The 25,058-nt window shown below is 32.5% G+C and overlaps 1 protein-coding gene across 1 annotated transcript in view; it reads right to left on the reverse strand.

Moving 5' to 3' along the window:
- Window positions 1-1,685: 1,685 nt before the first annotated feature.
- Window positions 1,686-25,058, reverse strand: part of LOC114332023 (nucleolar transcription factor 1-A) — a 73,481-nt gene continuing 50,108 nt past the window's right edge. Inside the window, exons 9-10 of the mRNA XM_050641482.1 lie at window positions 22,442-22,724; window positions 1,686-5,622 (exon numbers count right to left, since the gene is read on the reverse strand). Of these exons, the coding sequence (XP_050497439.1) occupies window positions 5,542-5,622; window positions 22,442-22,724 (364 nt within the window). The 3' untranslated portion in view covers window positions 1,686-5,541. The remainder of the gene's footprint in view (window positions 5,623-22,441; window positions 22,725-25,058) is intronic.

A 25,058-nucleotide genomic window follows, 5' to 3' on the forward strand; every position in this document is an offset into this window, starting at 1 on the left:
AGTGATATATTGAAATAAACTGTAAGTGTACAAACTCTTTACATAATATCCAGTAAAATTAGCATTAAAGTCAGCAAATTGCAATTATTTGTTATTGTTGTCAATACACAAATCCAGTTTTACCAGCAAAATAACCACTTTTAGTAAAGACCGATACACCTGTTTTAGCAGGTGTACAGGGTTGGACTTACTTTTCACTTAACGTTTATCGAAATGAATTCAAACACGGAATCCCACAACAGTTCTACAATACAAGACCATCAAAGTCAAATAAACGCATCACAGTCATACTCTTTGGAAGCGTCGAGAGTGCAATTTCCTTTAAAGTCCCAAGCAATTATCTTTAGTGCTTTAGAAAACACCAAACTTCAAGACTACCTTCTCCCACTTGGAAATATAATTCAACCGAAAAATATAATCTTCTCTTCTAGATTATCTAATAATCGCATATGTATGTATTTATCCAATAAACAAATAGTGGATGATTTTATGAATAATTATGGTCAAATAGAAATACAAGGTGAAATTTTTGATTTAATATTGTTACAAATGTTACAGAAATGTCGCTAATAACCTTCGGGAGGATGCGACTTTGTCTTTCTAAAAAAAAAATTGAACATTTAGGTCGTCACTAAGTAAGCAGTTGCTTTAATTTCTTTGTTATATTTTATAGTGTTGTTTGTCTTGTTGTTTTAATTAATTATGTTTATTTGTTTTTTCATAGCACACTACTTTTCCTTAACCTCGTTTACTGGTGACAGTAACAGTTATGTTTAAAATTTACACATTTCTTAAATATCTCGAGATAGAAAAAAGGTATCGACATGCGGTTTTCGGTATTATGTTCCTAATTTGGTCTAATTTTGTAATACAGGATTAAAAATGCATACTTGTATTTAATATTTTCCAAAGAAAACTAGATTTCTGAAAATAATTAAATAACGCCTCCTAGCATGCATATTACTTATTAGGCTATTTCAAAAATAAGACACTTACATTGACGAAAAAGAGCTGTTTTCAACAAGACCAAGTATGCAAAATTCGATTTAGCAGAACCGGACTTACAGCCATTTTTTCATAAGAAGTTTCCCACTCACCCCCACCTCTTATTTGCAAAGGTAAACTTGTGAAATCAAATATGCGCAGAATTTTATGAAGAAAGCGATTATTTAATTTCCAGTGCCCTTTCATTAGGTAACTTTTGTAAAATTTTGATTTTTTAATTTTTGATATTCAATTAGGCCCTCTAGCGGTGGACCTACAATTATGAAAATAATTTCCAGGCTTTTCCCGAGGCAACTTTTGTTATAAATATTTTTTTCTCAAAGCTGTACTGTAAATGGTTCCTGAGATACGGCCGAGAGCCATTCTTATTGGGACACACGGTACATGTGAATTTGGATTCTTGTATAAAAATTTTATTTCCTACTGTAATGCACCTTCTTCTCATGGTACCTCCGCCATTACTTATTATTTCGCCGAACATAAATTTTACATAATCAAGTCACATGTATTCATTTTAGTCAATTCCTTTACACCTTTTATCCATGAAAACATTCTGCGGCCTTGTCTTGTTTATAATATCTTCTTACAAGGTGTATTGCTTGACTCTATTTATGCCTAAATAGTTTTCCTCTTTCTAAATGAATATAAAATAAATAACAACAAAATGATCAAACGACAAATGAGTTTTTGAGCTATTTTATTTATTTTGACTGTGACTAAATAAATAAAATAGAACTTATTACTAAGGGTTAGTTCAACTTTTCAATTGAAAATATAAATTGTAATTTTAATACACATTGTTAGTTAATTTAAGGTCCTGCCTTACTCTACATGACATGAAGAATAAATCTTCGAATAGAACCTTTATTTTCAACCCATCAATGGCCAAACATTAAAAAAAGCAGACACAAGATAGTTTATTTAATCAGTAGTGAATGCAAACGATATAAATCAAAAGTATTATTCTAATTAAAGTTTTATACCTATTAGACAAGGGGAAAAGCTTTCAGGATATACCCCAGGATAAGGTTCAAGAGAACGCCCATGCGAAAACTGGTCCTAATTTATTTAAAACATTTTTTTAAACACATTGTAAAAATAAATTTTTCGGCAGTACAATTCTTTAGAGTTTTTGGAGTATTCTGAACAAAAAAGGTCTCTTATAATTTTTCTCTAAAATTAATCGTTTTCGAGTTATAAACAATTTAAAACTGAAAAAAAAACGAAAAATCACGATTTTCAAGGCTTAAAAACAGAAGTAATACGTATTAGGTTTGTTCGTAGAACGATCAGCAACCGTTGCCAACCGTCAGACGCAACCGCGTTCGTAGTCTACGAAGTCGAACTGTTAACTGCGCAGCGCTAACTGTTAACTGCGCATGCGTCTGATGGTTGGCAACGGTTGCTGATCGATTGGATCGTACTACGCACAAACCTATTATGTTTGAATATAAAAAGTGCATACAGGGTGTTTGGTGAAGAATGGGCCATAGCTTAACCTTAGATTCCTGAGGTTTAAATAGGTCGATTTAAGCTAACTTACCTTTGTATAAAAGTTGATGATAACCGAAATACAGGGTGTCAAAGTTAAACTTTTATTTTATTTATTTTTTAATATTTCCTGACAGGCATGGGACAACAACACGAAATTTGGTAAGTGGTGCTGGTACTGTACACCCTACTTAATTATGTTAAACAAACGTTTCTGGCTACTACCAGAGACGTACGACGGGGGAACGTGAATGGTTGACTCTTCCCAAATTCTACTATTGCTATTTTAGTGCAACTTTTTGATTCTCCAATACTTTCTATGTAAATAACATACTCTTTATTCGTAACGATAAAGCCATTACTTTTCGAGATATTTGAAGTTAAAAACGAAGGAGCAGAATACATTAATCAAAATAAGTGTGCCTTTTCATTTTTAACTTAAAATATCTCGAAAACTAATGACTTTATCGTTACGAATGAAGAGTATATTATTTGCATATGTATTGTAGAATCTAAAAATTATGCTAAGATAGCAGTTTCATCAGTGGCGTAGAATTTTGGAAGGGTTAACCATTCACTTTCCCCTGTCGTACGCCTCTGGTAGTAGCCAGAACCAATTATTTAACATAATTTAGTAGGGTGTACAGTGCCTACACTTTCTGCCAAGTATTACAGGGATATGTCAAATTATTTTAAAGTATTTTTTTTTAAATAATTTATTCTTTATTTAAAACTATAAGAAATATGTGTGCCCGGTACTATAAAACTATTTGACATATTCTTATGATACTTGGCAGAAAGTGTAGGTACTATACACCCTACTAAATTATGTTAAATAATCGTTTCTGGTTAATACCAGAGACGTACGACAGGGGAAAGTGAATAATTGACCCTTCCCAAATTCTACGCCACTGACGAAACTGCTATTTTAGCATAATTTTTAGATTCTACAATACTTTCTATGCAAATAATATACTCTTCATTCGTAACGATAAAGTCATTAGTTTTCGAGATATTTGAAGTTAAAAATGAAAAGGCTCACTTACTTTGATTAATGTATTATGCTCCTTCGTTTTTAGCTTCAAATATCTCGAAAACTAATGGCTTTATTGTTACAAATGAAGAGTATGTTATTTACATAGAAAGTATTGAAGAATAAAAAATTGCACTAAAATAGAAATTCCGCCAGTGGCGTAGAATTTGGGAAGAGTCAACCATTCACGTTCCCCCGTCGTACGCCTCTGGTAGTAGCCAGAAACGTTTGTTTAACATAATTTAAACATTTAACATGTTTAACACCATAATAGGGTGTAGAGTACCAGCACCACTTACCAAATTTCGTGTTGTCCCATGCCTGTCAGGAAATATTTAAAAATAAATAAAATAAAAGTTTGACTTTGACACCCTGTATTTCGGTTATTATCAACTTTTGGTTAGCTTAAATCGACCTATTCGGCTACCCTTGGAAGGTAAGTTAGCTTAAATTGACCTATTTTAACCTCAGGAATCTAAGGTTAAGCTATGGCCCACTCTTTACCAAACACCCTGTATATTCAATTCAAGAGTATTTTAACATTAACAATTAAAACACGATAATTTAATATAAAATAAGCCAAAAACACGTATAGGCCTCTGATAGAGCAAGGTTTTCACTTGAATTTAAGTACATGAATTTAAAAATATTTTTACGTTTGTTTTTGAACCTTGAAAATGGTCATTTTTGGTTTCTTTTCTAATTTTAAATTGTTATAACTCGAAAACGATCAACTTTAAAGAAAAATTACAAGAGACCTTTTTTGTTCAGAATGGCCCAAGAATGAAAAAAAATGTACGGGTCGAAAAAATGGAGTTTTACAGTTTGTTTTAAAAAATTGTTTAAATACATTAGAACTACTTTTCGTCAAAACTACTAAACTATTGAACGTGTTCATCATTAGATGCCTTCACATATCTGGGGCACAAAAATCAATCAGAAGAATTCCGTAAGTAGCGAAATTAATGCACGTATTTCCAGAATCTTACACACTATTCTAATAAAAGATTGATGACATCGAAATTATTAGACAAACGAACCAAAAATGACTATCTACAGAATATTGGTTAGACCTGTAGTAACCTATGGCTGTGAAACCTGGATAATGACGAAAAGGGATGAAGCCCAACTCAGGACATTCGAGAGAAAAATACTGAGAAAAGTATATGGCCCGGTGCAAGAGGAAGACGGCACTTGGAGATTCAGGAGAAAAAACGAGGTTAATAAATTGAATTAAGGTTACGATATTGTACGATTTGTGGAAAGTCAAAGATTTGTGTCATGGCTGGGACATGTGCAGAGACAAGACGATGAAAAAACAACAAAGAACATATTACAATGGAAGCCGATAGGAAGGCCAAAAAGGAAGGCCCAGAACGGGATGGGTGGATGATGTGGAAGACGACCTGAAAACCGTGAACATGAGACAATGGAGAAGAAGGGCACAAGAGAGATCTGAATGGAAGGACATAGCCAGACAGGCAAAGACCCATTCAGGGTTATGATGCCAAAAGAAGAAGAACTTTTCGCATGAACGATCTATTGAACCTTATCCTGGAACATCTCATGAAAGTGACTGCAAAAAATCCCATGGGAATATTTATCTGAACGAACCCGATCTTGTCGCCTTGTCTATATGAACATTAATTAAAAATAAAAGAAGGCAACAAATTTTTTTTTCAAAACTTTTAGCCATCAATGGGTTAACAATATTGAAAATATCTTAAATTAAAACATTTAATTAAATTCAATATAACTTTAAATATTACAAAATGAATTGCAGTCAATATTACAAATTAATGCAATCAGAATAGAAGCCATATATACATAACCGAAATCAACGTCAAAAATTTACTGAAGTCTATATCTAAAGATAAAAAAAATAAACAATATAAAAAATGATCATCTTGATCGATTCAAAACAGCTGTCGCCAACTTGTATTGCGGCTAAAACATCAAAGAGGATGACATACAATCGAAGGAATTTGGCAGCAAAGCTCAGTCAGTTCCTGCTAGTTAGCAGGTTGGTCTTGGTCGTCGTGACTATCATCGTCACCAGAATTATCTTCCGAATCCGAATGAGCACTGGCAGCCTAAAACGAACGAAAAATCATTAACATTTTTAGAGAATACATTAATAATAATAATATACGTTTATTCAAATTAATAGTTAGTACAATAATTTACAATTTCGGTTTACTTACACTAAAATAAACGTAAAAAAAGTCTTAAAAGCATAAACATGCTTGTTGACTTAATCTGTCTAATATTGACAAGTTTATGTTTATTGTTTTTTTACAAATCATTATTTTATTTTACAGTTTCTAATCTAATTTCTATGTTTTTTTATCTAGTATAATTTAAATTTATTAAATTGTTACAAAATTTCCTGTTTTCTTTTACCCAAGCAGTAACTAATTTTTTATACAAACAAAAATTTTTGATATTTTTCAAATTTATGGGCAATTGATTGTATATTCTTGGAGCAAAATATTTAATTGACCGTTGTGTGATTGTTTTTAAAGTGTGAAGACATTCGACATTCAATTTTCTTCTTGTTTCATAATTTGACACTTTTACTTTAAGAGGAATTTTATCTTTATAAATATTTTTAAGTAACTCTAAGCAGTACAATTGCCGAACATCAAGAACCTGAGTTTCATGAAAAAGTTGGTCTGAGGGATATGTTTTTCGTTTTCCATATATTAGTTTAAGAAACCATTTCTGAGTATTTTGAAGGGTCACCAGATGGCAATCAGCTACTCCACCCCATCCTAAAATCCCATATACAAGATGAGATTGTACTAGAGACAGGTAAAGCATTTTAAGCTGTTCAACATCCAAAAACTCTTTTAAATAGCGGAATTTTGGTAGCAGTCCTCGTATTTTTCTTATAATATTTTTTATTTGTAAGTCCCATTTAAGGTGCCTGTCAATTAAAACTCGTAAATATTTTATGTACTCTGCTTTAGATATTTGTTGTTTTTTATTTATTTTTAATGAATTAAAAGTTGGCAGAGAATTTTTATATATTGCAAAAGGTATATATTTAGTTTTTTCATAGTTTAATGTGAGTTTGTTTATTTGCAACCATGTTTTTTTTGTTGTTAAATTAAATTACTTTGTAAAAGGTGTATTTATAAAGATTTCTAAAAAGGGTTATATCACAGGACGTTTTCGGAATACTAATTCCATCATCAGTGCTTATTATAGGTCAATGTACATGCCTGAGCCACCAAAATATTTGGTTAAAAACCTATTAAATGTTATCAACTTTTTAAATTGTTTACATTATGTTGTTAAAAGGATGTGATGTTTAAAATATTCCTGGATTTAACCTGAGGTATCACAGGACTCTCTCCGCGCGGGTAGAACCTCACATTACAGTTCATTCACATGAGACATGCAGTGGATGTAAACATTAGTTGATAACGATATCGTCACCGGCAACATAAGAGATGGCGCTTTCCGTTCAGGTTTTGAATATTTTGGATAACAGTTACGTGTATAATTGCGTAAAGTATTGAATATTTTTTTTCTTGTATATCAAGGGGTTCTTATTATGAGACTAACTTTTTCTTAAAGGATTTTGCCCCGGAACACCCATTGTCATCCCTTTAAAGGGGGTAATTTGTGATTCATTCGCTTATGTTGGATAATAAAAAAGTAAGGTACTTTAACAACTAGCCATGTTCTTCATTAATACAAGGTGTTTCTAAATAAGTGCGACAAACTTTAAGGGACAAATCTGCATAAAAAAATAATGGCAGTTTGCTTTATAAACACATGTCGGCAAATGCTTCGTTTCCGAGATACTGGATGTTGAATTATATTCTTACAAACTGACGATCTATTTATTGCTCTAAAACTGGTTGAGATATGAAAATGAAATTTGGTAGGTTTTAAGATACAGTTATTGCACATTTTTTGACATACAACTAAGAATTTTATATTCACCATTGGCGTGCATGCGGGTAATATTACCCGTCGTATTACCCGTATGCGCGCCAATGAAGAATATAAAATCCTTAATTGCATGTCAAAAAATGTGCAATCACTGTATCTTAAAACCTACCAAATTTCATTTTCATATCTCAACCGGTTTTAGAGCAATAAATAAATCGTCAGTTTGTAAGAAAATAATTCAACATCCAGTATCTCGGAAACGAAGCATTTGCCGACATGTGTTTAAAAAGCAAACGGCCATTATTTTTTTATGCAGATTTGCCCCTTAAAGTTTGTAGCACTTATTTAGAAACACCCTGTATTAATGAAGAACATGGCTAGTTGTTAAAGTACCTAACTTTTTTATTATCCAACATAAGCGAATGAATCAAAAAACAGAATGTTAAGAAAACCTGCGGCTATAGTTAGGTTTTAATTTCAATATTTTATAAATGCTAGAATATTACACAGGGTGTGGTGAACTTTGAGAATAAAACACAGTTTGATTGGTACACCCGGTATACAATGATCATTTACCTGTCTAGCAATAATTTTATTTCAGCGACATTGTTAAAGAATAAGGCTATAACATGTTAAAAAAATCACTTAAATCGGACAACAGATTTAGAAAATGCACGACATCAAAAATTACCCATTTTGTGGGGTGGCCATTTTTTGTGCCGCTCAGTGTATATTTTTATTAAAATGCTGCATAATATTATTTTGTACACGTTCTTATTATCGATGCATGGACACCAGCGATTTCCTTGTGCAAACGCTGTAGCAAATAAAAATTAAACGGGGGTTGAAAAAAAAATTGGCTTTTTGACCCATATGGGCCTATCATCTATAAGGTTTTTCATAAATATATATGGTTATTGCACATCCCTGCGGAAACTACCCCTATCCCTAAAAATAAGTTTGGCGAGTATGTTTTTACGATTTCCTCATTACCTGTGCATTTTTTGAAACAAAACTTACACATAATTAAAGACCACTATTTTCTCTACAAATAAGGTGCTATGCATTTTTTTCGTATAAGCAACCGTTACGGTACAGTGGCGCCGTAAACCTCAAAAATGCTTTGGTGGCCTCCACTTTTTGTTTTTTTTTTTACTTATGGCAAATAAAAGAACACACTGTCTGCTACACATTATGACCTATGCATGTTTTACTGTCTTTGCACCCTAAAGCCACAGTGGTGGCCCAAAATCAATTTTTGCATATTCTCTTTATTAATTCTCCTTTTTTGGGTGGTTCCGCAGAAAATATGGGAGTGCATTATACAAATTTGTAAATAACACTTGTACACGGGTAACCGCTGAAAGTTTTTTTACGCTAGCATAAGCGGTTCAGATGGTATAAAATGGGGTTTTTAAAATTTAACACCCTGTAATTAAAAAATGGGCAATTGCCCTTAAATGAAGCCTATACCAAAAATCAGCCACTTATTTGTGATTAATTGCCGCAGGGTTTCTTCTTGATTCCAATTACAGTTAGGGAAAAATAATTTTTTTCCTAAAACATCTTTTTTAAAAACTTGTCAACTTTGGGGCGCCAACCCCGCTAAACCGTGGGTGATAGACATATGCTGTCGCGGAATAAATTGTAGGAAATATAGTCTCTTCATATTTCTATTAAGGAATTTTTTGCAAAAACGTACAGGAAGGGCTACGTTTCGCAAAAACCACAAAGTACCCCCTTTAAAGGGATCAAAATGGGTATTCCGGGGCGTAATCTTTTGAGAAAAAGTAAGGCTCATAATAAGCACTCCTTGATATACCAGAAAAAAATAAAACCGAACTTGTGTCGAGTTTGCTAAGTTCAACCTGTTTCTACACTAACAATAAAATCAAATAATCGAGAAAAGAGACAAAGTGATAACGTGATTTACCTGTTATTATGGAACGAGTAGGTACGTTTAGTACCTTTAACAACTGTAATCTTTATTTACAGGCACTGCATGTCTTATTTGAATTTAGTGTAAATGGCAACTGAGCTTAATATTTTAAACACCACATACTTTTAATAACAGAATATAAATAATCTAAAAACTTTATAACATTTAAAGAGTTTTTACCCAAATAAACATAGTTTCAAAAGTTATGCATCACCTAAAATTATGCGTGATTGACCCATATGGACCTATCATCTGTAAGGTTTTTCATAAATATATATGGTTATTGCACATCCCTGCGGAAACTACCTATATCCCTAAAAATAAGTTTGGCGAGTATGTTTTTACGATTTCCTCATTACCTATGCATTTTTTGAAACAAAACTTACACATAATTAAAGACCACTATTTTCTCTACAAATAAGGTGCTATGCATTTTTTTCGTATAAGCAAACGTTACGGTACAGTGGCGCCGTAAACCTCAAAAATGCTTTGGTGGCCTCCACTTGTTGTTTTTTTTTACTTATGGCAAATAAAAGAACACACTGTCTGCTACACATTATGACCTATGCATGTTTTACTGTCTTTGCACCCTAAAGCCACAGTGGTGGCCCAAAATCAATTTTTGCATATTCTCTTTATTAATTCTCCTTTTTTTTGGGTGGTTCCGCAGAAAATATGGGAGTGCATTATACAAATTTGTAAATAACACTTGTACACGGGTAACCGCTGAAAGTTTTTTACGCTAGTATAAGCGGTTCAAATGGTATAAAATGGGGTTTTTAAAATTTAACACCCTGTAATTAAAAAATGGGCAATTGCCCTTAAATGAAACCTATACCAAAAATCAGCCACTTATTTGTGATTAATTGCCGCAGGGTTTCTTCTTGATTCCAATTACAGTTAGGGAAAAATAATTTTTTTCCTAAAACATCTTTTTTAAAAACTTGTCAACTTTGGGGCGCCAACCCCGCTAAACCGTGGGTGATAGACATATGCTGTCGCGAAATAAATTGTAGGAAATATAGTCTCTTCATATTTCTATTAAGGAATTTTTTGCAAAAACGTACAGGAAGGGCTACGTTTCGCAAAAACCACAAAGTACCCCCTTTAAAGGGATCAAAATGGGTATTCCGGGGCGTAATCTTTTGAGAAAAAGTAAGGCTCATAATAAGCACTCCTTGATATACCAGAAAAAAATAAAACCGAACTTGTGTCGAATTTGCTAAGTTCAACCTATGTTTCTACACTAACAATAAAATCAAATAATCGAGAAAAGAGACAAAGTGATAACGTGATTTACCTGTTATTATGGAACGAGTAGGTACGTTTAGTACCTTTAACAACTGTAATCTTTATTTACAGGCACTGCATGTCTTATTTGAATTTAGTGTAATGGCAACTGAGTTTAATATTTTAAACACCACATCCTTTTAATAACAGAACATAAATAATCTAAAAACTTTATAACATTTAAAGGGTTTTTACCCAAATAAACATAGTTTCGAAAGTTATGCATCACCTAAAATTATTCGCATTTTCATAGTTGATATTTTCATGAACAGATTAACGGATTCCGCTAATTTTTTTTATTATTTTAGATTTTTCTTTGGTGTTTACACATTTAGGCAAAGGATTTTGTCACACCAAAGGGAAAGAATTTTTGGAAGCACTGAAATACATAAAATGCGTCGCAATATCAACGGGAAAGCCAACATACTGGCCTATTCGACACAAATAAACTCCCAGACCTCACTGACTTCTTTCTTCTTCTTCCTTCCTGTATGTATACTTTAAAGCCTGTTTCTTCTTCAATATTAGCCTCCTAAATTGTTTAAGTTATCGCACCATCTTTCTCTTGGTCTGCCAATACTTCTTCGTCCATTTGGTGACTTATGTCGTGCTATTCGTACTATCCTATCCTCTGCCATTCTACTAATGTGTTCGTTCCACACCTGGGGCCTGATTCTAATTCATTTCGAGGTCGCTATTGAATTTCGAGGCCGCCATGATGGTCGCAATTTATAGCGATTCTTATTCATTTCGATACTAGTTACAACTGGGGATATTAACGTTATCATTTTGACACTGCTCAGAATTTGAGTTGGCGCTCCGGTTTATTGATTTTATTGGCTACGCAACATTTGTTGATAGTCTGGGAAAATTATCGAAAAAATGCCATTTTTGGGAAAAGTTATTTACCAGCTATTTTATTGCTAAAATCGAATCTTAAGATTGCATATATTAGTAATATGGGGTATGACAAGTCCGCAGAAAGTGTGTTATTTTATTTATAAACAAATTAGCACTCCTAAATCTTCTTTTTTTTTTCAATTAGTGCTCTGTAACTTCTAAGCTTTTTCCTTTAAGCCAAAAACACTCAAATAAAACTTCACCGTAATTTAGTTCTGCACAAAGATATTTTTTTCCGATTTCCTTCAACAAAAATTTTACTCGGAAAATCCCGAGTTAAAAAAAATCTGCAATTTTCAATTAAATTTTTAGGGAATTATTTATCAATAATTAAATAAATTGATGACATGAAAGATTTTTTATAGGTAGTAGATTATACAGAGATGGGCTAAATTATGGAATAAATTCATTTTCTCTAAAATGGACGATTTTGGAGCAAAATCCCGAAACAGGTCGATTTTTATTTTTAAATTACAATTTTTGGCATATAGTTCATACTAGTGACGTCATCCATCTGAGCGTGATGACGTAATTGATAATTTTTTTAATGGGAATGGGGGTCGTGTGGTAGGTCATTTGAAAGGGCGTTCAATTCTCTATTCAGCAATATAAACATTAATATCATTATTTATACAGGGTTGCCAAAAAATAATTTTTGAATTAAATTCATTGGCACAAAAAGAAGAATGTATGTAATTTATTTAACTCAAAATACATTGTACTGCTGTCAGAAAATAGAAAAGGTTTATTTCACAAATAAACATTTCTTTTCGCTTAAATTAAATCACAAACAGCCTCCCTCCTACCTATTGGCAGATTGAACATTTAATTTAAGCTAAAAGCAATGTTTATTTGCCAAATAAACATTTTTTTTCTATTTTCTGACAGCAATAGAATGTATTTTGAGTTAAATAAATTACATACATTCTTCTTTTTGCGTCAATTGATTTAATTCAAAAAATTTTTTTGGCCACCCTTTATAAATAATGATATTAATGTTTATAATACTGAATAGAGAATTGAACGCCTTTTTAAATGAGCTTCCACACGACCCCTATTCATATTCATTCATATTCATATATATAAAAAAATAATCAATTACGTAATCACGCTCGGATGGATGACGTCACTAGTTTGAAATATATACGAAAAAAATTTAATTCAAAAATAAAAATCGACCTGTTTCGGTATTTTTCTCTAAAATCGTCCATTTTAAAGAAAATAAATTTATTCCATAATTTAGCCCTCTCTGTATATCAGGAGACCGGTGACTCGGCAAAGCGACACCTGGTTTCTACGCTCTGAAACTTTATTCGCACTTTTAATTATATTGGCCAATTATATTAGTCCTGGTTACTGGATAATTGTCAAGGCCATAGTCCAAAAAAATAATAAGAAGAAAAAATAAGATTCAGATTATGTTATTAAAACGTAAACAATTGTATGTAGTAAATAAAATTAGTTATTAAAATGTAGTACTGCAAGCAAAATACAATTAATTAAATTTACCTTTATATAATAATTGTATATCATAGCAATATTGTGGAGCAATATATAATTTTTCTTCTTCAACGACAGTAGGTATGAAATGTACGTCAATTTGACAATTTCAATTGACAATATGAATTATTTAAGAAAGTTGCAATATTTCTCCGTTATTCGCGCACGATCGTTTCTCGTATCCCTCCCAAGTACTTGCACACCGCGAATAGTTTAGCAATAATTAAAATGTTAATTAAAAAATTTCGGTCGAAATAATAACCAGAAAGATTATGATATACCAGAATAACTATGATTTTCGTATAAAAAAGCACTATACCTATTCAACGTACTTTACAGAATTGAAATTGGACTATTTGAGCGGTCTCAGGAATGTTATAAGGAAACAATTTTTTGGCTTATAAACAAATAGAACCCGTCAGAAAATATTAGATTAAATTAAATTAAGTTAACGCTGTTGAAAAGGGCAGGTATAACCGGTCAAATTTGACCGGCATTTGCGACAGAGTTATAAACAACAGGATTTCAATCTCTGAACCATTACCTTTTTATTCCGGTCCTCTTTGTACATACAAATTTTCATATCTTCAAGACACTCATAACAAAAAAGATTTATGTCACCAAGTTATTTAATTATTGATAAATAATTACTGCCCTAAAATCTTAGTTGAAAATTAAACATTTTGTTTGGAAACCCCGAATTTTCCGAGGAAAATTTCCGCCGACTGAAATCGGAAAAAAATATCTATGTGTAGAATTAAATTACAGTGAATTTTTATGTGAGTGTTTTTGGTTTAACGTTAAAATCTTCTGAGTTACAGAGCAATAATTGAAAAAAATATTTCGGAGCGCTAATTTGTTTATAAACCAAATAGCACACTTTCTGCGGACTTTGCATAGCTATATTACTAATATATGAAATCTTAAGATTTGATTCCAGTATGTCCAGCAACAAATTGATGGTACATAATTTTCCTTGTTTTATACTAATTTTCCCAGATTATTACCTTACATTTTTCATTGAGTTGATAATTCACATTGTGGAAATTCTATATTATATTTATTATATTTCTAATTTAATACTATTCTATCTAATTCCTCCAAAACCAGCAAATTTCCATAAAACCCAGCCATATTAATACCTTTTGCTTTAGTTTTCCTTGCAAGAAACAAACAAAACGCATCTCCTAAACTAAACCTAACCTCGCTTTCGGCCATTCATTCATGTCCGTGTCACAGTCACAACAATTTCGACTCGAAATTATAATATCAACCACTTTTTTGGAGTTGCTATTAATTTCGATAGTCGCTATTTTGTGACGTCATTTCGTTAGTTCAACTAAAATCCACAAGGCTCGCACAGTCGCATTTCAACGTCGCCATATTGAAAGCGACTTGTTTTCAGTCGAAATTTGAATTAGAATCAGGGCCCTGTTTCCGTTTTGACACCCATCTATTTATGTCTTCTACATCGCATGATCTTATGTTTTCGCTTCTCTCCCTATCCAACAGACTTTTCCCTGATATTTGTCGGAGTATTTCCATCTCTTTTGTTTCTAGTAGTCGTCTCGTTTTAGATGTGTCAGGTCTTGTCTCCGCCGTGTATGTCAATATAGGTCTAATTGCTGCTTTATAGATTCTTCCTTTTGTGTCTTGTCTTAGGTGTTTTCTTCCAGATTGTGTCATTAAGTTACTGTAACTTCCAGATTGTGTTAAGTTACTCCGTAACTGGTTATATCTATTCCCAGATATCTAAACGTTGCTTCCTGCTTTATTATTTTCCCATCAATTTCGGTTTTAAATCGTAGTGGGTATTTATATGTTGTCGTACATTTAGTTTTTTTTCTACATTTGATTTCTACATTTGGTTTTTTTCATATTGTCGTCGTCGTCGCGGCAAAAGTCACTAAATCCAAAATAACAGATCTGAGAAAACGAACATTTAGTGACTTCTGTCTGACAACACAATGGTAATTTTGGACTTATGCATATTCAGTGACTTTCAGGCAACCATCTCTAGGTACTTTCTAGGACTTCGTTATTTTTGCCAGACTATGAAAATTATTGATATTGTGAATCGATCAGGACACAACTCAATTTTGACAAAAGTGGACTTAGTGAGTTTTGCCGTGACGACGACGTTGTATTTCTTGGCTGTTGTATTGAAGATGTGCGTTAATCTTTGGAGATCGTCTTCTGGATTTTTGGATTTCTTTGTTCCCCATTCTGTAACCATGACCTTTACGTACTGCTTCTATTATTTCGTCCATTATTATATTACAGAGCAGTGGGCTTAACGAGTCACCTTGTCTGTACTTCTCTGTAGTCAGAAATATTTCAGCAAATTACATAGAGTTAGAAGAGGATATTCTTACACTCAGTGACACTGGTATCGAAAAAGAAAGCCCCTAGAATTGTTAACAAAAATACTAACTGGAGAAGTTTCCAGATAGACCATGAAGAGAAGATTAACTTCCCAGTTCCATTAATAACCATTGATCAATTAGAGGCAGAAGTAGAATTACTCAATAAAAATGTACAACAACTTGCTTGGAACAACAGCAAGAACAGTGTCGAAAAAATAAAAGGAAATAACTACCCAAAAGAAATCAGAGAAATGATATCTGAAAAAAGAAAACTAAGACAGTCTAACTAGAGCATCAGTTGATAAAGTTGATAAAAGTAGATTAAATAATGCCACACAACAATTAAAAAGAGAAATTTAAAGAATTAAAAACGAATCGGTTAGCATCTGCCTAAGCGAACTATCAAATGCTAGTGCTACTGAATACCAAACGATTAAAAAGGCCAATTTTACAGAATCCACCAATTGGAAATACTAATGATAGCTGGGCAAGAAGCAATATACAAAAGGCCAACAGGTTTGCTGATCACCTAGAAAATACTCTGCAAGCAAATGAAGAACAAGAAATAATAAACTGGGAGCTCCCTGATCAAGATGAATAGAGATTAGCCCTGTAACTCCAAAAAAGAACATATGGAAATAAAAGAAAAATAAACCCAAAGAAAGCTCCTGGATTTGATCTCATCACTGGAGAAGTGTTAAAACAATTTTCAAGGAAAGCTATAATAAAAACATCTTATTGATGCTTCCTTTAGACCGAGATACGTACCAAAGATATGGAATGTGGCAGAAATCATGACACCAAAACCAGAAAAACCTCCATAAGAAGCTTCTTCATATGGGCCTATTTCATTGTTGCCTGTCATGTCGAAATTATACAGTGTGTCTGCTTAACTTGGACCCATATAAGAAACTTTTTTAATATCAATTTTACGAAAAAAAGTTATTCCTTATAAAGTGCTCTGCATGGTCTAAAATCTAAGACGCAATCATCAGAATATCAAATTTTATTAACAGTATACGAGGTATGTCAAAAAATATGAATTTCGCTCAAGAGTAAAGTGCCTTTATATTTCACAATATCGAAAATTGTTATTGAGAAAAGTTGTTTGTAATTAGAATTTATGTTATCTGCATTTACACTCTTCTAATTGAAAAAATGCTTTTGAAAATTTTCCTCAAATCACGGACACCCAACATCATTTTTATTTTTGATAGCTCCGTTATTATTAATTTTACGAAAAAAAGTTATTCTTTATAAAATGTTCTGCATAGTCTGACAACTAAGATAAAGTTATAAGATATTAAATTTTGTCAATTTTATACGAGGTATGTCAAAAAATATGAATTTCGCTGAAGAGTAAAACACCTTTATTTTTCACAATATTGAAATTTGTTAATATAAAAAGTTGTTCAGAATTAAAAACTATGTTTCAAAACGCAATTGCATCTTTCTAGTTGAAATATTGTGAACTATAAAGGTATTTTACTCTTGAGCGAAATTCATATTTTTTGACATACCTCGTATAAAATTGAAAAAAATTGATATCTTATGACTGCATCTTAGTTTATTGGCTATTCGGACATTTTTATAAAGAATAACTTTGTTCGCAAAATTAATGATAACGGAGTTATCTTAAATAAAAATCCAGGAGGAAAATAAACTTCCTGTAGCTGGCTGTATACCATAAATCACAAAAATACCAAGTTTCTTGTAAAAGGTATATATTAAAATACCCTAAATAAGGGTCACAATACAAAACGTTTTCGGATTAAGGAATCCATCATCAGTGTTTAAAAGCCCTAAAATTAAGTATAACCTAATTAAATGAGATAAAAGTTAAAATTGACAGAGGTTTTCAAGAACAAGAGGTCATACTTACAAAATTTGCATGCCTGAGCCACCAAAATGTATCGGGTAAAAACCTTTTAAATGTAAATAATAAGGATGTTTTACATATTTATATAAAATTCATTGGATGGTATAGATAAACCTGGATGTTACCCAGGGCAACACAGGACCAAGTTCCAACCACGTGGAGAGAGTCCTGTGTTGCCCTGGGTAACATCCAGGTTTATCTATACCATCCAATGAATTTTATATAAATATGTAAAACATCCTTATTATTTACATTTAAAGGGTTTTTACCCGATACATTTTGGTGGCTCAGGCATGCAAATTTTGTAAGTATGACCTCTTGTTCTTGAAAACCTCTGTCAATTTTAACTTTTATCTCATTTAATTAGGTTATACTTAATTTTAGGGCTTTTAAACACTGATGATGGATTCCTTAATCCGAAAACGTTTTGTATTGTGACCCTTATTTAGGGTATTTTAATATATACCTTTTACAAGAAACTTGGTATTTTTTTTTTAAATAAAAATGATGTTGGGTATCCGTAATTTGAGGAAAGTTTTAAATTTTTTTTTTCAATTAGAAGAGTGTAAATGCATATTATAACATAATCTTTAATTACAAACAACTTTTCTTAATAACACTTTTTGATATTGTGAAATATAAAGGCACTTTACTCTTGAGCGAAATTCATATTTTTGGACATACCTCGTATATTATTGATAAAATTTGATATCTGATGATTGCATCTTAGGTTTTAGACTATGCAGAGCACTTTATAAAGAATACCTTTTTTTCGTAAAATTGATATTAAAAAAGCTTCCCCTTATGGTTCCAAGTTACGCAGACATAATGTATGAAAAATTAATCTTAAAGAGACTAAAACCGATTATAGAGGAAAAAAATCTAATTCCTAATCATCAGTTTGGGTTTAGAGAAAGCCACTCAATGATAGATCAGTTGCATAGAATAACAGATATAGTAGAAAAAACTCTACAAGAAGAAAAAGTCTGTTCTGCAATTTTTCTCGATGTAAAGTCGGCTTTTGAATGAAACAAAATCTGTTCAATGTCGGTTAGCCAGACAATGGCTGCGTTCACCAGAATTAATCGGTTTAAGTTTCAACTACAAAGCTGTGTTTCAGCGCTTTAAAACTACGTTCAGTCTGGTAAGTAAAAGGGTTAGGACAGTTCTAGCTATTTTCCCATGTAAAATTCCATAAGAAATCGCTAAGGTCCATTCTGTTCATTTTTGTCTCATTTTGCGCAAAGCTGACTACAGGCTGACTCGACGCTGAGTCGAGTCAGCGGTGAGTCGGCGTCGAGCCAGCCTGTAGTCAGGTCGAGTCAGCGTCAAGTCAGGTCGAGTCAGCCTGTCGTCAGGTTGAGTCAGCCTGTAGTCAGCTTTGCACAAAATGAGACAAAAATGAACAGAATGGACCTTAGCGATTTCTTATGGGATTTTACATGGGAAAATAGCTAGAACTGTCCTAGCCCTTTTACTGTGGTGAATGGTGTTTTCCGTTCGACACTTTCATAGTTGGTTTTGTTTGTGTTCTGACCTGTTCTATAAACTTAACCTAAAACGAGATTCGTTGTTTTTGTTTATTTATATCCTTCAACGATAACTTGGACGGTCTTAAACAAATTTAATTCAAAAATGGATAATATTATAACGTAATTATCGTTAAAATAATACTCTCGGTTCGTTTATACGAATTTATTTATACAAGTTACAGACGAATTTATATTATACACTAAACTCAAATAAAAGCGCGCTCCCATTAAATAGCAAATAACGTTATACTCGATCATTCCAGACTTCGCCACCTAGCTATGGTGTGACCTTCCACATATACCGCGCGTCGATTCCACGTATGTCGTGCTTCCGCCAGAATTTTCTCGGCTTACGTCTCGAGGTTCTACTTGCGGCCGGTGATTCATTGTTTTGCTACAATATACTACCTTTATTGTTGTTTGATAATGAAATGAACAAGAAATATTTTTTAGTGCTGCTTTGCTGGACTTGGCAGAACCATTGGATGATGATGATGCATTCCCATCATAAAGAAATAATAATGTGACGAGAAATATGAACTATGTTGAAAATATTGTTCCTGTGTTCCTCAATACACAGATTTACAATTTCGTGAGCATATACAATTATGTATCTCCTCAGTTTCAATTACTTTATAATTAAAACCATTGTAAAAGTAAATATTTTCAAATAAGCGCGCCATTATAATATATTTCTTAAACACGTTCAATATTGAAGCGATGCAAACGTTGAATAAAATGGCGACCGCTTCGTCAACACGTTGAAGATTAGCCTAAATTGACATTGACGTTCACCCGAAAAATCTTAAACAGTTTCAAAGCGCTGACACAGCGCACTGATCTGGTGAACGCACCCATTAGGTAAGTTTGCCGAGAGATATGAACAAAGGCTCTCCAACCATGTGAATGTCGAGGCCATCAAACTCCTAGACAACGCCAATCAGATAAGAAGATTTAAGAGAATGAAGCCGTTCTCATTAGTGCGACAAGTTAAATAATACTCCAGGGTAATAAGCTAGAAATAGACCGTGTTCGGGACACTTAAAGATCCAGATAGCTGACTACTTTTTTAGTTATTGCAGACCTATAGGAAGAAAATATACTTGTTTCCTGCCTAGAGAATTTAGTGCAAAAATCGCCATTTTTTTCGATTTTTGGCACCCCATTCAAAAGCTAAATAGTTGACAAAATTACAAAATTTAATTTTTTAGAACATTAAAAAACCTTCAAAATGCCGATTTTTGAAAGTTAAAAAGTTAATTTGTTGCTACGCAAACTGCAAAATAAGTGGAAATCGTTATTTGTTAATAACCTTTACTAAAACTACCTTAGAACTTTAGCGTTTCACCCAAAGTTGGGTATTGGGGTACTTAACAAACCCTCAAAATTTGAGACCAATCCATTAATTAGTTTAAGAGTTATTCTAATTATTTATTTTATTTTGCAATAACATAAGACAGAAAATAATCAAGATAAGGCAATTCTGCGTATGCTAAATGAAAGTAGAAAACTGATGCTATCAAAATGTACTAAAAAAGATAAAAAATTACCTAACATAATCAAAAACCCTAATGCCAAATTTGTGAAATTTTGTAGTTTATAAACATTTAGAATAACTTTAAAAATATTGTACGTAGAAAAAATCATTTTACATATTAGAAAAGCTGGTATTTTACACGAAGTTTTAAAAATGTAGTTCAATTGTTGACTAGTCGTGGTAAGTGAAGAGGGAGCTGGGAGCCGACAACATGAGTTCAAAAACTAAAAAAGGCAACTTAAAACTACTATCATTTTCTATATCTCGGGATCTACTGAATATATTTTGATCGTTCTTTCTTTAATTTGTATGTAATTTTTTTGTACATTACAAATATGCAATTTGTCTAGACATTTATTAATTAATAAACAGTTTAATTTGTTTAAACAATTTTTGAAAAAATAATTTTTTCCCAAAAATCCATTATTTTAATCATACTATCGTTATTAATCATAGAAAAAGTTAAGGTATACTTTAATAAATAAATTATCTTCAATAAATAATTATCTAATAAAAATCATTTATTTATTAAAGTGTACTTTAACTTTTTCTATGATCATTAATGATACTATGATTAAAAAATAGATTTTTGTAAAAAACATATTTTTTCAATAATTGTTTAAACAAATTAGACTGTTTATTAATTATTAATACATTTATACACAAATTACATATTTGTAATGTACGTAGAAATTACATACAAATTAAAAATCGAAAGATCAAAATCCATCGAGTTGATCTGGAGATACAGAAAATTATATTCGTTTGAAATTGCTTTTTCGGTATTTTTCCCCCTAGTAATCGTTTGAACTACATTTTTGAAAAAACGTAGAGGGTGCTGTAAAGGTACAATGTTTGTGCAATTTTTTTGGAAAAAATACAAATCCCATTCTTTAAAACGGCATTAATGAGATTCCTTAATATTGTTATAAACAAATTAGCTGTGAATTAAAAAAAAACATATGGCTAACTTTGTCCCAAATGAACCCATGCTAAATTTTTTTATTTGAAAATTCGTGTTAAAATACTATATTTTCGAATGTATAAAAAGATTGTTTCTGCGGGCAACATTTTTAAAGTTATTCTAAATGTTTATAAACTACAAAATTTCAAAAATTTGGCGTTAGGATTTTTGACTATATTAATTATTTTTTTTTATCTTTTTTTAATTCATTTTGATACTATCACTCTTCTATTTTCATTTGGCATACTCAGAATTGCCCAATCTTCATTATTTTTTTGTCTTATCTTATTGCAAAATAAAGGTCTGGGATAAACAAATAGAATAATTCTTAAATTAATTAATGGATCGGTCTCAAATTTTGAAGTTTTGTTAAGTACGCCAATACCCAACTTTGGGTGAAACACTAAAGTTCTAAGGTAGCTTTAGTAAAAGTTATTAACAAATAACGATTTTCACTTATTTTTCAGCTTGCGTAGCAACAAATTAACTTTTTACCTTTCAAAAATCGGCATTTTGAAGGTTTTTCACTGTTCTAAAAAAATTTCGTAATTTTATGTCAACTATTTAGCTTTTGAATGGAGTGCAAAAAATCGAAAAAATGGCGATTTTTGCACTAAATTGTTAATAATTAAAAAACGGACGCGAACTCTAGGCAGGAAACAAGTAGGTTTTCTTCCTATAGGGCTACAATAACTAAAAAAGTAGTCAGATTCCTGGATCTTTGAGTGTCCCGCGAAAATCCTTATTACTCTAGACTATAAGTGCTAGAAGTGAAAAAGCAGAGCAGGTAGCAAAGTTACACGTTAGTTAGTAGTGCTATTATGTATTAGAGCCTAAGGAATATTGGTGAATATGACCTTAGATAAGTTTTTTGTAGTATCTTTTAGATAACTAACTTGCTTATTGATCGTAGTAAATGATCAGATAGCAATAATCATAAGATTCCGGCTGGAGTTTCATTAAATAAAAAAAATATTTTTTCATGCAGAATTACCCCTTAAAGCTTGTAGCACTAATTTACTAATACCCTGTATATAAACTACAGTTAAACAACTGGTTTTAAATCGTATCTAATTATATAAGTTTTCAATCAACTTACCCCATTTTCTTCTTCATCATCATCTCCCTCGTCGTCATCATCGTCGTCTTCCTCGTCGTCATCTTCCTCTTCAACCTTCCTATTTTTTTGTCTGGTATTAGAAAAGTGCTCTAATTCTTCTTTGGTCATGCTTTTTAAAAATTTCTCAAAATCTAAGATGTACTTTTTTTTCTCCTGGACTAACTCATCTTCGTATTTTTTCTTTTCTTCCGAACTCAACGACTTCCACGCTTTGGACGGTTCTTGTCCTTTATATGACTTGACGAAATACTTGTAGGCAGAACTAAAAAAGTTTTATTACAAAGCAATTACAAAATAAATCGGAGACATTTGAAATAAAAAATGGACAAAACAGGGAGGTGCACTTTCACCACAACACTTCAACTTATCTGGAACACATAATCAGAAGTGCAAGAATCGAAAAACCGACTACAGTATTTCATCGAAAGAGATCAAATTTACTGTTGGCATTTGCAGATGTTATCGATCTAATCTAATCTACTCTATCAGAGAGAGTGACTTTACGCCAATATCAGAGAGAGTGATGTTACTACAAGTACAAGCCAACCCCGTCAATATAAATATTATCCAAGTTTATGCTCCCACGGCAGACAAAAAAGAGGAAGAAGCTATTGAGGTTTATGAGAACATCAACAGAATTATACAGAAAATTCCACGACAGGAAGTTCTTATCATTATGGGAGATTTTAATGCCAAGATTGGAGCTGGAGATAAGACGCAGTACATCGGCACACATGGACTTGGAGTCAGAAACGACAGAAGAGACCTGCTAGAAAAATTCGCAGAAGCCTCATAACTCGTTGTCACCAACACATTTTTCCAATTACCACCTCGAAAGCTGTACACATGGAAATCCCCTCAAGACAAACCCGGGAGAATTATTAGAAATCAAATAGATTACATTTTAGTAAACAAAAGATTCCGAAACAGCTTTACATCTGTCACGACATCCTGGAGCAGACTTAGAGACGGACCACGTTCCACTGGTGGGAGTATTTCGCGTCAAACTCAAAATAGTACAGAAAAAGAAATCATAATCATACGACCTACGTATGCTAAAAGACCCTGACACGAAAATGACGGTCCAAGCCACGTTAAACGAGCAAGTGACTGCAATTAGAGACGAATCGAACGAAGAACAAATGATCAAACAGATGAACGAAATAGTTCAAAATGTAAAGGATAAACAGGCAGATAAATTAACCAAGAAGAAATCATGGATGACACATGAGATCCTGAAACTAATGGACGAAATAAGAAATGCCAAAAATGACCCCGACACATATAAAACAATCAATATATCAATAAGAAGGAAAATTAGAGAAGCGAAAGAAAAAGAAGCAATGGAGAGATGCCAAGAAATTGAGACTCTACAGTCAAAGTACGATAGTCACAATGTACATAGGAAAGTTAAAGAACTCACAGGTGGACTAAGACGGAGACAGAGAGGAAATCTAACTGATTCTGACAGAAACATCATCTTAGACAAACAGAGTAAAATTAGAACGTGGAAAGAATATCTAGAAAAACTATTTGAAGACCAAAGAGATAACACCTTTGAGTTAGAAGAAGAGGAAAATGATGGACCAAGAATATTACAGCAAGAAGTTTATTCTGCCATAAGACAGCTAAAGGATGGCACAGCAGGTCTCGATAATATACAAGCAGAACTACTTAAACTGATGGACAACGAATCAATAGAAATAATCACAAAGATATTCAACAACATATACAACTCTGGAGAAATACCAACAAAATGGCTGAAGTCTGAGTTTATTTCACTTCCAAAAAAACCAGGAGCCAAAAAATGCGAAGAATAGCGTACGATAAGCCTGATGAGTCATCTCCTAAAATTGTTCCTAAAGGTAATCCATACGAGAATGTACAAGCTATGTGAAAGTCAAATTTCGCCCAACCAGTTCGGGTTCATAAATGCTGTGGTACGATAGAGGCTTTGTTTTCAATATAAGTCTTATTCCAACGATGCAGAGACATCAATTGCGACGTATACCCATGTCTGGTTGATTACGAGAAGGCGTTTGATCGAGTACAACACGCCAAGATGATGCAAATACTAAAAGAAGCAGGAATTAACAACCAAGATCTGAAAATAATTAGAAACCTTTACTGGAATCAGAATGCAAACCTCAGAGTTGACGGTGAACACACCGAATATGTGAAAATCATGCGTGGAGTGAGGCAGGGCTGCATTTTGTCCCCCCTAATTTTCAATCTTTACTCTGAAAGAATATTTATCGAAGCTTTGCACGAAACTGAAAAAGGTATTCTACTAAACGGGTACCGGCTAAATAACATCAGGTATTTGAGGACAACCTAGAAGACCTACAAGTCCTCATGAACAAAATCACGTATTATAGTCAACAATATGGACTCAATATAAACGTAAAGAAAACAAAGCTTATGATCGTCAGCAAGAAAAAGATAACAGAAGGTCAACTCTATATCAACCAAACCCCTGTAGAAAGAGTGAAGCATTACAACTACCTCGGCACCATAATAAATGAAGAATGGACCAACAACCAAGAGATAAGAGCGCGCATCGGAAAAGCTAGATCAATCTTCAACCGTATGGGCG

The sequence above is a fragment of the Diabrotica virgifera genome, chromosome 10, assembly GCF_917563875.1.
Source record: "Diabrotica virgifera virgifera chromosome 10, PGI_DIABVI_V3a".
NCBI lineage: Eukaryota > Metazoa > Arthropoda > Insecta > Coleoptera > Chrysomelidae > Diabrotica > Diabrotica virgifera.